The 14,554-nt window shown below is 39.8% G+C and overlaps 1 protein-coding gene across 1 annotated transcript in view; it reads left to right on the plus strand.

Annotated features, from left to right (window-relative positions):
- The first annotated feature begins 349 nt into the window (after positions 1 to 349).
- LOC110957560 (coiled-coil domain-containing protein 138) overlaps positions 350 to 14,554 on the plus strand; it is a 20,564-nt gene continuing 6,359 nt past the window's right edge. Inside the window, exons 1-13 of the mRNA XM_022203617.2 lie at positions 350 to 494; positions 873 to 912; positions 1,640 to 1,754; positions 1,836 to 1,936; positions 2,151 to 2,314; positions 2,569 to 2,706; positions 3,112 to 3,231; positions 4,174 to 4,251; positions 4,485 to 4,604; positions 5,259 to 5,411; positions 5,569 to 5,685; positions 7,505 to 7,715; positions 13,906 to 14,079. Coding sequence (XP_022059309.2) covers positions 414 to 494; positions 873 to 912; positions 1,640 to 1,754; positions 1,836 to 1,936; positions 2,151 to 2,314; positions 2,569 to 2,706; positions 3,112 to 3,231; positions 4,174 to 4,251; positions 4,485 to 4,604; positions 5,259 to 5,411; positions 5,569 to 5,685; positions 7,505 to 7,715; positions 13,906 to 14,079 — 1,612 coding nt within the window. The 5' untranslated portion in view covers positions 350 to 413. The remainder of the gene's footprint in view (positions 495 to 872; positions 913 to 1,639; positions 1,755 to 1,835; positions 1,937 to 2,150; positions 2,315 to 2,568; positions 2,707 to 3,111; positions 3,232 to 4,173; positions 4,252 to 4,484; positions 4,605 to 5,258; positions 5,412 to 5,568; positions 5,686 to 7,504; positions 7,716 to 13,905; positions 14,080 to 14,554) is intronic.

Raw genomic sequence — 14,554 nt, forward strand, 5'->3', positions numbered from 1 at the left:
CCGCTAAAGCATCACATGATTATTTATCCGCCAAGTTTGGATTGTGTTTTGCTTTCAGTCAACAACCACGGCTTGTTGGAGCTACGTGAAGTCAGCGGATGTAAACACAACAACACCGGAATTGTAAAAATAATGTATCTCCTATAAGGATTACGTGAAGAAATCGTTAAATACACAAAAGCAGTAAAAGACATAAAAAATATTCCACTTTATAAAAACACCACTTTTATCAAATAGAATACAAAAATCACTGTCTTCTCCCTTTCCATAGCTGTATCCCTAAGAAGGTGCTTTATTTTGAAAAATTCAACCGGATATTTATTTTACTTTATGTAAACTTTACATTACCGGTGTCTGAACGTACACAGACGAACCAGAATTATTGGTCGACTTTAGACACAGTTATTGAAGCTATGAACCAGCAGTTTAAGGATACCGACAAAGCTGACGAATTGGACAAGCTTAAGCAGAAATATCTGGAGAGGAGGAAACAGGTCTGAGTTTTACGTCAGCCTCAAGTAGAGACAAAAAAATTTAGCTTGTGTGGTATCGATAGTTGTGCTAACCGAGCTTGTTTTCGTTGTTAAAGCTGGTGAAATGAACCTTAGCTCACTATTTTCTGTCGCAACTAATGGTTTGTCTGTTTATCCCCAAAACCCTCTGTCATTTCTATGAAGAAACATTTTGTTCAGAAGAGCTAAATTGCCCAAATTAGTTTTGTTCACTCTCTGCTTGTTGTAACGTAGTTAAACTTGAGCACACCTGTAGCTAATTGAGCAATTAGCCGCAACAGCTTTCACATTTGCCTTTTACCAGTTGTGGATATGGCATAAAGTGATATCAAAATGCTATTTCTGTGCTCCGTTCTTTAGTTTCCACCGTCAGAATACATAACCTCAGGAACCAGAGATGGTAAGTGTATTATCCTTCACACAGGGTCTCCGTACAGTTAGATTACCACCGTTTTTGGTTTGGATTCTTGCAAGTCTCCAAGTTTGTACACAATTATTTATAGCTGTGATTGATTCACTCTCGAGGATGTCATTTCTCATACATTTACTGTCCTCACCTGCTCTGTTGTCCTCCATTGTATATACATGTGAGGACATGTACCCACTGAGAGTTGCCACACCATTTGACCAGTTTGAAATGGTAAATACAAACAGTAAGCACATCTTTTCAACACAGTAAGTTACACCTACTATATTCAGTCATTTGCTGTAGACAAGTCGAACACATTCTTGTTTTTGAAGTAAAAAGAGGCTGATACTAAATATTGTTATGCTTGATAATAAATGTGCATCAGTAACCCTTTCTTCAAATATAATGCTGTTTTTTTTAATGAACTTAAAGAAGAAAACATTAAATGAACTGCAGTTGTGCCATTTTACTTTTAAAACCCTCAGCTTATCTCATCAATTGACTGAAAACGTCACTAAAGATATGTTTTCCACCTCAAGTTCAACCACTTCTTTGCTGATGCAAGGAAAAAGATTCACATCACTCGCTTAACTACTTCAATGCTGTGCAGATCTGCATTTCATCTAAAAAATGCTATGAGATTAAGTAAAATCTAAATATCAATAATAACTATAAACATTAGAAATGTCTTAATATTACTTTCTGTTTACTTTTTCAGAAGCATTACAGAGGTGCATTTTGGCCCAAAGGTCCAAACAGCCAAGCAAAGAGTTGAAAAGCTACAGCGAGGCCTTACGTGAGCTTTTCAAAACAGTTACCAACTATCCTGACCAGTAAGTGACCACAAGGACAATTTTGCACGTTTGCTATAAGTATTATGCCCAGACCAAAAGATGCTGCTGTCATCTGTATAGGTTGGGAAATGATCACAGTCTACATGACAGTGATCAAGACCTGAGTGCAGATTCTACATTAGTCCCGCTTCAGGACTCTCAGGTGCTGCTTACAGAAACAGGTGTGTATGATAAGCACTTTACCATTTACGAGTGTTTGTGATTTCTGGGGTAGAAGATATGACAAATTGCCACTTTACTTCAGAAGTTAAAATTGTTTTACAGTTTCTGCATCCTGAGGAAAAACATTCATTTAAAATAATCAATTTCCCTCCGATAGCTTGACAAGAGCATAATTAACTGCACTATGGCATCACTTTTCTTCTACTTATCCAGATGTGACCTTGCCCTCCTGTCTGCATGGTAGTCCCGGGTCCCAGGAAACCGACAGAGACAGAGAGTTGCAGTTTGCTCGACAGTTCCCTGCCTCGTGTGGCTTCTCTTCCGTAGTACCAGCAAAGGTTTACCAAGAGATGATGACAATCTACGAACAGCTGAAGGTGAGAATGAAGTCAAAATAGCGGACAGAAAAGTGAAGAAGAGAGTCAGAGGACAGTGAAAGATGTTTGTGAAATGACTGGATAAGGGTGCCCACGTATTTGGGGTACCTCGTCCCATACTTCTGTTTTGTAATCAGTAGTTTTCACTTTTAGAATCAGAAGTTGGTTTGGCCTCTCTCCCTCTCTCCCTCTCTCCCTCTCTCCCTCTCTCTCTCTCTCTCTCTCTCTCTCTCTCTCTGTCTCTGTGTTTTTAGGCAGAGCGACAAAGTCAGCAGCAATGGGAAAGAGAATTGTTTGAGCAAGAAAGGAGGCTGAAAAAGAAGGAAGAGGCTTTGGTGAGGCTGACTGGGCTAGAGGAGATGGTCCGTGCTCGCATTCAGGCTGTAGAGGAGGTTAGACACACATGCATGCACACACACACCATCCATCACATTTACAAAAAGGGATGTCTAGTCTATTTCTTTACCATATCTTCTTCACCCTCTTTCTAACCCTGCACTTAATAATCTATGATCCAGTGTTTAAACTTCTTTGTGAGGATCTTTGAACCTTTCATTCTTAGCCTCTGACGCTCCCCAGATCAAATATTCAGACTATTTCAATGGGTCAAACATGACTGGTTTGATTTAATTTGCAGTCACACGACCATCTGACCTTTCGGTGAAGACATGGACAGTGTCATGTAGGATTAAATGGAAAACCCAATTTAATATTGAAGAATATTGATGCTCAGGAATTGTTGGTGTGGCAACCTTTTTCATTATGCATGAATATATACCGTAACTGTGTCTCACTAGAAACATCAGCAAGAACTGAACCAGCTGCAGGATCTTCTTCGAGAAAAGACTAAAGAGAACAAGAGGCTCAAATCCAGCTTCGACACAATCAAGGAGCTGAATGACAACATGAAAAAACAGGTTAGAAGTGTTCAAAGATGGTTTTATATTTGAGTTATTTTCCATCCGTCCATTATCTATACACTGCTTAATTGTGTGTAGGGTCACGGCTGGTGGAGCCTTTCCCAGCTGACATAGGGTGAAGGCAGGATTTATTCTGGACAGGTCTATCACAGAGCCACACAGAGACAGACAACCAAGCACACTCACATTCAGGCAATTTAGAATCACCAGTTAAGCTCAGCATGTTTTTAGACTGTAGGAGGAAGCTGGAGAACCCTGTGAAAACCCACACTGCGCAGGGAAAACATGCAAACTCCTCACAGAAAGAGCCCAGGCTGGAACACAAACCAGGGATCTCGTGGACAGACTTCAGGACCGTGCCAATACTACTAATATATATTATATAGCAATATTAATATTCACGAGGATCTAAACTTGGCTGTGTTATGATCACAGTTCTATTATTACAGTGTTAATTAGTCTGAACATTTAGTTCAGTGTTTTGTTTGTGTTGAACATCTAAAGCACATCTAAAATGAAGACTATAGCAACTTATTCTGATATGTGTCTACTGTACCAAGAACAAGCTGATGCTTGACTGGAATTTTCCTTTTCCAAAACATAGAAAGTAACGGAAGAGATTTTAACTATGTCGTGGGTGGAGTCATGCAGGGGAATACCAAGCAGTTAGTATCTTGGTCCACATGGTGGCACTACAACATAATTATTTTGAAGTTGAAATATACAACACTAAAGAATCACTTAGTCAACACTTGCTTTGATGGTTGAAGTGTTTTTTGGGAGCATCAAGAGAACAATAATTTGTTGCTGCTTTAGACTTTTTAGTTTTTTATATATATATATATATATATATATGTATTGATTAAAAAGTAGATTTTATGTCCACTGGGTTTGCATTTCAGATTAAGTCACTGTTTTCTTTTTTTCCTAACTCAACAGGTGAATGAGATCAGTGAACAGAATAAGAAGCTGGAGAGCCAGTCAAAGAGGGTGCAGGCTCGACTTGAGAACCTACAGGTGGCAACACATTTTATTTTTATTTGTGTTCTCTATAAATGCATATTAATAGGAAAATCGGTCAGGTATTGGCTTTTAGTCTGACAGTCAGCTTTTGACATTGGTCTGCGTGCTGTCTGAGGGCATTCCATTGTAGCAATAATTTAATGTGATTATTTAATGTGATTTTCTTAATATCTATTGTCTTTGGTGACAAGCTCAAGCAGATATTTATAATTATTTAATTAATTCAGAGGAAGTACGAGCAGAGCATACCATCAAGAGGCCATCAGAAAGGAAGCATGAAGAATACAGAATGTATTCAACCACTCAAAAAGGAGAAAAATACCGCTTCTGGAAAACCCAGCGAGAAGGTACAGCAACAATTCTCTGTATCTCCATTTTACAATTCAATGTACAACCAGTCTCCAGAATTTGCGGATTTGCTGTGATTACAACTGTGTTACTTAATTTATTGTTAATGTGTTCACTGAAAAAAGAAGCATGTCATTTGGCATGGTTAGACAAACACTAACATGCTGATTTACACATATCCAAACTGGAAGCAGCGCAGCAGTCCTTCTCCACAAACCACACTCATACTGCCAGCTGACATGATAAATCATAGTTTGTGATTCTGTTAAGTTATCATCACACTTGTTGATGAAGACGAATGCACTGTGCTGGATACAGTTGCACTTGTCAAGTCAAGGTTTTTTCTTTCTTTATTTAGAGGAGATTGAATTAAATTAGTTTCTTTTTCTATACTTTTCACAGTTAAATTATTAGAAGCCCTGTTTAAATAATCTTGATGACCTTTTCCCAAAATGTGTCAATAGATAACGCTTGAAGTTACATTCTAGTGAATTCTTTGTATGTTCCAATACTTCAGATTGAAGAACTTGACCACTGAGAGTCTAACTACCCTTGCCTTTTCTTGACACAGTCAGTGGCAAGTTGCTACTTGTGCAGTATAACTGAACCTGTTTTTTTTTTTTTTTTTTTCCCCTAAACCCTTCTCCCTTCAGGGCAGCTCAAGTCTCATATCTCTAAAGCTCCTGGACCTTCTACTGGACTGGGTACTTGATGGACAGATGTTCTCATCAGTAGCAGGAAATGAACTGAAAGGTGTAGGCCAGTGTCTGCCTCAGGAGGTTGTACTCAGTGAGAGATGTCTCAAGGTGACGTGTTCAATGTAGCATCACTCTGATGTTTTGATTTCATTTCAGCTGCATTCCAACACACAATTTGGTGTCACAACCACAAAAGAGCAATAGATGACGAGACATTAACAACATTAGACTGAAATTAAGCTGTAAATTATCTTTATATCCGTAGGTGCTGCCATTAATGGCAGATCAGCTTCACCACACTCCTTTGTCAGAACCCAACCTTCTGCTCAACATTCTTCGCCTCATTTACTGGGCTTTGAGACACTTGGATGACAGCAAACAGGTGAAAATTATTTTTGTTGGTAAACTGTGCTAGTAGTTTTAGATGCACTGAAACGTTTACTGTGTGGCATCTGTGAAAGTGGAGAATGTGGGGTAGTGGCTATTCAGTTTTTGTTTTCTTTTTTTTACCAGATTTCGCCAAAAACCATGGTTGAAGTAGCGACTAATCAATCAGCATTATATTTGACATTTAGGAGTTGTTCTCGTTAGTTAGTCATGCTAGTCATGTTTTTGTTGAAAGAAATCACTCCACCAAAATTGCTGCACAGTCACTCTTCAGTTTGTTGATCTCTTTCAGTGAGTAGTCACTGTAAACAAACCACATCACCTGAGCTACATAATTAAAAAATGCTATAACCAAGACAAGAGTGCAAGTACTACCGTAACAGAAACTGCTTTTTTTTTAACTGATTGGCTTGTAATTGATAACATTATTTTTTCCTGATATTGAGACCAATCCCATTTCCATTATTTATGAGGTATGCCCTTGTTTGAAAGCTTCAGATCTCCCACATGGCTGCCAGAAGGAACATAAATCAAAAAAAGAGCCAGTTTGTTCTTTAAAAAAATGGTTTTGGATGAGTCTAGTTTTCAGCAGCATCCATCCTCTGTGTTAACAATATATAACTGTCCATAACAAGATGCAGGTGGCCTGAAGCTTCCCTCATTATTCATGTTTGGCCTTACAAGAGAAGAGGAGTGTTTTTCTACAAACAGAAAACTCACTTTTATAACAACATGCAGCAGAATACAAACGTGGAACAGTTTTCTTTTAACACTCATCTACGCCTCACAAGTACACATTCACTTGAGGCGGGGGATATCCACTTTATTGCTACATCTCCCTGCACAGCATGGCAGTCTTTAATGTTTGGGGTCCTGTCGAGTTCCATCTTGTGTTCAGATGAGAAGCTTGGTTTTCTAAAGACCCCTGCCTGACTCTGTGTGTTGAACAACATCTAGATAAGGATGTGTGTCCTCGTCACTGATTTAACCACATAGCTACCAGCCGCTCGAGAGCTCTTCATAGTAACCTCTGTGCATCAGCAATTGCCAGTTGGTAAAGTGACAGGTGAGACATTTTTAAAATGATTGCCCAATCCCACTTTATAGGCTAAAACCCACTTCTAGTGCTCAACCTTTACGTTCTGTTTATTGTTTAACCTCAAAATTCCGGCCATTGGCTAAGTTTCAGCCTTCACCCATTGCCCCTGGGCTCTTATTTTATATCCATCTCCATGCTTCAGTCCTCTTCTCTCAGCCTGCTGAGGGGAGCCTGGCCCCTTCATGTTTGTTTGTCAGGTTATGTCATATCTGCTCAGTGAAATGCTTGAAGTTCAACTGGAATCACATGCGCCCTTATTGCTGCAATATGTGTTCATGTTTAAGATGAAAACCAACCAGCACTGGACCACAGCGCATAAATGGAGGCAGGGAGATGACCTACAGTGAAGGATTGTTAGTGAACCACTGGAGACTTTGGGGAATTGGAATGGTAGATGAAAAGTGGAATCTAGTGAGTCTGAAAACCACTAGCTCTCCATTGGTTTGGAAATACATAAATCTTGGATAGTAGCTGTAGTTTACTGCACTGATTTATTGGCTCCATCGCTTATTTGGAGAAGTCAGAGAAGAAGTCTTTTGGCTTCCTGTCAGGCTGACCTCATGTTTTATACACGGATGTTTGATGAAGATCATTGTTGGCATCTAATTCCTATTTTTGACAGTTATACAACAATGATAACTTATTACAGGTGTAGCTAATGATTTTTTGCTATGACCAGAGCATCAAAGTTTGCGTTTCTGTGTATTCTGTACAGCATGTAACATTATCTGCCACTCTGCGGCGGATAGGAGAGGAAGTGTCGAAGCCCCCAGTCCAGTCAACAATGCCGAAGTCCTTAGATCCAGACCTGCCCAAATCCTGCACTGAAGCAACTGGACCCTTCAGGAGTTTTCCCCTTTACCAGAGCCCTTGTCCTCACACACGTATTCTTTCCATCCTCATCATCTTACGCACCATTACACAAGGTATTATTGAAAGCACATCTGCGCTCTATGTTTGACATGATATTTGATAAATGCAAATATTAAAGAAGGTTCATGGATAGTAGGGTGGATGGTATCATAGTATTAAGATATACCATTGTATTTGGAGTCTCAAAAGTATGATCTTTACTACCACCATGATAAGCTCATTTTTCTGACACAGAAATTCTCTATTAATGCACCGCTATCGACTACCTGCACCACTAGAGGCCGAGCATGAAATAGACAACAGACAGAACACTAGCAGATAAGATTGCAGCCAGTAGGAGGCTGCTCCACTGGTTTACAGAAGACTTCTGATTGCATATAAGTCAGTGATCCTACTTCTCATTTAATTTATGACCTAAGTAAACCCTTTCCTAAAGAGTTTATGGTCTCACAAGTTTTTAATCGTCTTCAATTTAGTATGATGTTAATTTTGTAAATATTGGTCTCATTTATAGTGAAATGGACGATAAAGCTAGGTATACTTGACAGCGTGTCTACCTTGTGACTGACAGGTCACTTCATATGGGCGTACATAGTGTTCTTGGGTTCTCAGTCACATCCACCCCTCACTCATCACTTCTGCCTCCAAAAATTTCAAAATTGAGACGACCAGAAAAAACTCAATGTTGCAAAACACGAGTCCAGTGGATGGTGTGAGAGTGACTACACACCACTCCCTTTTGCCATGAATGCCAAATTATGGATTGTCCTTTTTTTAGCTGATTGGCCAGCTACATGTTGATTACTGCAGATATTGTTAATATTTCAGTGTAGTTACATTTTTCTATAGAGATTGTTGCATTATGAGCCGGGTGCTACAATGTTGGTGGGCTACCCATTCTTTTTATAGAGGGTAGTGGGCCACAAAAATGTTTTAATTGTTGGTTTAGTTCTTGTCTATGTAAATACCTATGCAAATTTTATACTGTTATATTAGTTATTTTGTCACACATCCATTTATTACACTCCCTAAGGTACACCCCTTGTCAAAGGTTTTGAGACGGGTTCTCATTCCAATGAATGAGAACCCATCTCAGGACTGGCCAACTGTTGATGGCCAATATACACTACCGTTCAAAAATTTGGGACCACTTAGAAATGTCCTTATTTTGAAAGAAAAGCATTTTTTTTCAACAGAGATAACATTAAATTAATCAGACATACAGTCTAGAGCAGGAGTGTCAAACATATGGTCTGCGGGCCAAAACTGGTGGGATGACTTTGCAAAGGGAGAAATTACAGAATAAAAGTGAATAAAGCACATGAATAAAAGTGTGGATTTTCATGGAAAACATGAAATTGTCTTGGTGATCCCAAACTTTTAAACAGTAGTGTATGTAATAAAAACAAAACACTGCAGGTGTAACAGATCGAACAAGACAGCCAAGGAAGACACAACTTACCTCAAAGTTCTTTGTCACTGCTTTATTTCCTCAGCATGACACACACACACACAGACACGCATAATCTTTAAACATCGGCTCGTCTCTACTCTAAACCCTAACACTGTACCACAATCAAAAGAAGCTGTTTAGAACATTTTGACTTTTCTGTTAAGTATTAAAGAAATAGCAGCGCCAAGATAGACCTTCAATCAAAAATGCTGGAGCAGCCTGAAGGCTGACAGATTCTCTAAAACTCTCCAAACTGATAAAACACAGCTGACAACGATTGAAATCCGAAAAATCACCAGTAATGTAAATCGACCGCACTTTTGTCGTAATGTGACGAGAACAAGTGACAAAAATTCTCCAAGCTTTAGTCACATAAAATTCACCCGCTGCACGAACTGTTAAAACAACGCCACAAAGAATAGCATCTCCTTAGGATGACTGAAAAGTCTATGACTGTTAAAACTTAACCCCTGAATTACTATAGAATAATCATCCACTACACAGCTGCATGACCTGTAGGTGACTCTGTACCTGCTTGTGCATCAGTGTGGTGAATTTGCATGGAGGGGCTGTAGGTTACTCATATGCATCAGAACAAAAAATATGAATCTAATTTTAGTTTGTTATGATAGTGGCTTTTTTAAATACCGTCTGTGTTATAATGTGCAGGTCCTATTTAACTGCTGCTACAAACAAACATTGAAACATGGACACGAATAGATTCAAGAACTAAGAGACAAAAGTAGTTTTCATGGGATATTATTGGATTATTTTGCTCTCAATTGCAATTTAAGGAGCTTTTGTTACATCTGTACTACACCACTTTACCCTAATTGTTACTCTGTTAACAAATTTAACATTGGAAATATTTAGTTAGTAATATAATTTAATGGTGAAAGACCCAAAACATAAAGCACCACACTTGGATTTGACAGCAGACTTCCTGGTCTTGACAGAACTTGACAGATTCCTTTAAAATCCAGATTGAGACTTATTTGTGACCTGAAATACAATGAGTTTGTCCCCTTATGCTCGTTGGAGTACAGAGGAGAGATGATGAAAACTGAAATGCACTGCATGTCATTGATTTCTGTGTTTACTCCATCTATCACATGGTGGCTATGTATGGTTTGACTCAGCTTCTTAGGACATATACATGTTTTTGTGTGGCTCAAAGGTCAGTGTCTGTCTGCCAGTCAGCTGGCAGCCATTTGATCTACACTAAAATGTCAACTTATTGTTGTTGTTTTATTATTAGTAGTGGTGGTGTGACAGCACGATTATACCATCTATCACAGTTTTTACATTGGCAATTCAATTAAAGTTTGGATCTAAATTAACAACTGGGTTTTCTTTACAATCAGGCTTATAGCCGTAAAGAGCTGCTGGCATGCCTTTAGGGTCTTCGTCTTATTCTGATGCACATATTTGAAAAGGCCAAGGAGCTCCTTGTCTTCTAACACTATAAATCCTAGTGCACTCCCTGGGTTCACCCTACATATCCTGACATATTTTATGAACCTCTCTTCTGAAATGACCTTCCATCTGCTTGTAATACTTGAGGGCTCCTTCGGTATGTCTATATAGACTATTTTTGTCAATCTGCTTACCAGGTTTGCTTCTTTCTTCCTTTCTCTGGAGTGACATGAAACCAAATTGAGTATAATGGAGAGATGTTTCTTCTCCCAAGTATTTGCAGTTCTTTTTTTTTTTTCCCAACACATAACGGGTACCATTCTGAGGCACAGCTAAACCAAACTTGGTCCAAAAAAATTAAAAAAGGCTTTTATCTCATGTCAGATATAAATCCAGTCCTTTTGGGCATTTGAAAATATTTCTACTCGAGAACAGCACTGAGGCATTATGGCCAAAGTACAGTGGAGGCGAGTGGAATGGGGAAAAAGATGGGAAAAGGTTTGTGGATGAGTGCTTTCCTGTTGCTTAGCAGTTAATACACTAAAAATGTATAGTCGTGTTCATCAGTAGTGAGAAAATCTTTGTGATTTTTGTCTCTGTAGACTAGCCTAGCCGCGCTAGACAACCCACGGCAACGAATTTAATTCTCTGCCAGGGTGGGTCTAGTTACCCTCCATAAGGCTCGAGGCTGGATTCTCCTACAACTGGCCGGATGAATCACCATGAAGTGTAGAGTCAGAAGGTGGGCGTAACTAAGTGACGACAGAGACGTGACGATTCTGACAGAAACAACCGGAAAGAACTAGCCTAGCCGCGCTAGACAACACATGGCAGCGAATTTAATTCTCTGCCAGGGTCGACAACAAAAACGACAACAGTCGTTGAGCTCCATTAGCACCGACTCTGAATAATCTTTCTGTTAACATGTTTGTAATATACTTGAGCTTCACCCATTGACTCTATAAATAAGGCTTAACCGAACTACCGCATCCTCTGATTTCCGGCGCTCCAGGAGCCTATTCGTTGCGATGATTGGTTGCATACCTACCCAATTGCTGCAGAGTGATTTGATAGACAACCTTTTAGCCCGCCTCCCTCCCTGTCGAGCGTGCCTAGAACCTTGTTGCCTGGGGACCAGACAACCTTTATATTGTGTATTACAATTACACATAAAGTCAGTCTGGAACTGCTCCATTGAACCAAATCTAGCCCAGAGGCGGGACTACCGATCACAGCTTGAATTGGAGAGAGCCAATCAGCGTAACACATGTGTGACGCAATCACTAAGCGACCTAACAATTGCCTTTCCGCCATGATGTTTTGTAGTTTTAACAGCTTCCTTCGCCGTACAGGGGTCCTGAGGAAAATCTAAGCTCTCCCTTTCAACAGTGGAGGGCAGCATTACGCATTCTATCGTACAGCCTGCCGGAATTAAAAATACATCCTTTTTTAAAAAGAAAAGCTTTCAGAGCTGCTTCTTGTTGAGGTTTTAAGGACAAATTCAGCCCGTGCAAAACAGAGGAAAGCACACGAGAGAAACCTCGCTCTGTTGCGGTCGCATCGTTAACTCCCGCCTCTGGTGCTCTGATTGGTTCGGTCTGATCTGCTCGGAGCTTGAAAACCTGTCAAAATGTGTCAGTGGAGGAGGGCTAGACCGTATTCCCGTATATCCCTTATAACGGGAATACAGTCTAGCTAAGCTAGGCTAAGAACCTTGTGCCGTCAGAAACATGGGTGTAGCATGGCTAGGCTATCTGTAGACCACAGTGGATTTGAAATTCATTAATCTAGTGTAGACTAAAAAATCTGGAATTACCCATTCAGGAAATACAGACTTTTGTCCGTCTTCTGTCCCTTTTCATGGGCTCAAAAATAATCAAACTAACACAATTCTAAATGTAAGAATTATTTTTATGACTTGGATCAAGTTGTTTGAAGTCTGGAACCCATGGATGTCACCAAATGCTAAGCTTCCTTGCTTCAGATGTTTTGCCAGGCCTTTACTGTTTGTGGTTCTTTCTGCCTTTAGTTTTGTCTTCAGTTTGGGAAAAGCAGCTTAACTAGGTTGAAAACAGGTGAATGCAATTTAAGAACATTACATTTCTTTGCTTTAAGAAGCTCTTTTATTGTCTTCGAAGTGAGTTTCGGGTCGTCGTCCTGTACAGTGAAGCACCGTCCCACTTTTGCAGCATTTGCGCGACTCTCAGCAGAAAGTATAGTTCGATACGTGGCAGAATTCATCCTGCAACTTTTGTCAGCTGTCACATTATCAATAGACAACAGTGACCCAGTTTCACAGCAGCATTCGTGCCCATTCCATAACACTGTCATAACACTGCCTTCACTGTGCTGACGGATGATGTGATATGCTTTGGATGTTGCGCCCTTAATTCCTCCTGCATACCCTTCTCTTCCCATCGTTCTAATTCAAGTTCAGCTTCGCTTCAACTGTTTGAAAACTGTTTCAGAACTTGTTAGGCTTTTTTTTAAGATGTTTTCTATCAAAGTCCAAACTGCTCTTTCTATTCTTGAGTGCTACCAGTGATTTGCATCTTCATGTAAACCCTGTTTATTTACATTAGTGAAGGTGTCTCTTGATTGAAGACTTTGAAAAGGAAACACCTACCTACTTGAGTGTTCTTGACTTGACAAAATGTTGTGGAGGGTTTCTCTTGTGTCTCCATCTAGACATGCAGTTGTCATCCTTCGTTTTCCAAGCCTTTTGGTGTTGCAGAGCTCGCCATTGAATTACTTCTTTTCAGAAATGTACTTCACTGTTGATGTGGCCACTCTAAAAGTTTCTGCTTTCTCTCTGATGGGCCCGTTTTGTTTTTTCAGTCTTGTGATGGCCTCTTTCACTCGCATTGACAGCTCTTTGGATCACATATGGATGTGACTGTTGATGAATAGCTACAAAATGGAAATTCAGCACTTGAAATCAACTCCAGAACTTTCATCTCCTCATTTTGCAATAAGATTCTGAGAAAACGGGCCACACCTGAAACTGCTTATCAGTAAACTGCCCACTTAATTTTGAGCCTGTAAAAAATAGACGGACTACGTTTAAAAAATAATTAGTTGCATATCCTTCAGTTCCACTGTGGTGGTGTTCAGAGACAACATTACACAATCACGCACTGTCCAAATACTTACGGACTTGTTTAAATACTTGCATTACAAGCCTTTGCCATTTGGAATTATTTCTAATATAAAATGTCACAATTTAGTTCTTATTCTTATCCTGGCACTTTATGATTAGGATGAATTTATTACTGCGTTTTCAGTTGAAAGTCTACAATGCTATTGTTGCACTGAACTCATTTGAAAACAAGTGTCTTTGATTGTGTGTGTGTGTGTTTCTCTCCTGTTTGCAGCTGATGTGCTGGCCCAGGCGCGTGAGAACCTCCGCACTGAACTGATGTGTGAGGACAGTCGAAGTGTGTTCATCCACTCCGGAGGCCTGCATGTGCTCCTGTTGATGCTTCAGGCTGGTCGTGTAGGGCTAGAAACACCGATAGACATCCTGATGCAGCTCTGCGAACCGTCCCGTAAGTAGACGTGTTTTTTAATAAACACATTCAGATGCCTGTTAGGGTTTTTCTTCCTAGAAGGAATTGTGGTAATGGTTTTTCCACTGCACCCCACAGCAATGCAAGGTTTACAGTAAGTTGTTTAAAGTAAAGGCCTGTGGCTGTCTCTGTTTGTGCCATTCCTCCCTGCAATATTAGAACTGATCTTCTGACCAAATAGCACGGAATGTGCTGGTTGATGAGGCATTTTTTACCGAAGAATAGCACCGCTAATGAAGTGTAGCTAGCTTGGTTTCTTACACATTGCATTCGCTATATCCTCACAATAAAAGCATCCCACAGGTTTGCCAGTAGCATCCCACTACTAGCCATGCTTACTAGCATGGCTAGTAGTGGGAATGTATGTCATTATGGCTTGGCTAAAGCTAGCAAACCTGGGACCCCTAAATTCCATACCAGAACTTAAAGGATCCAAGCCATGTATAAATATGTT

The sequence above is a fragment of the Acanthochromis polyacanthus genome, chromosome 14 (assembly GCF_021347895.1).
Source record: "Acanthochromis polyacanthus isolate Apoly-LR-REF ecotype Palm Island chromosome 14, KAUST_Apoly_ChrSc, whole genome shotgun sequence".
Classification (NCBI taxonomy): Eukaryota; Metazoa; Chordata; class Actinopteri; family Pomacentridae; genus Acanthochromis; species Acanthochromis polyacanthus.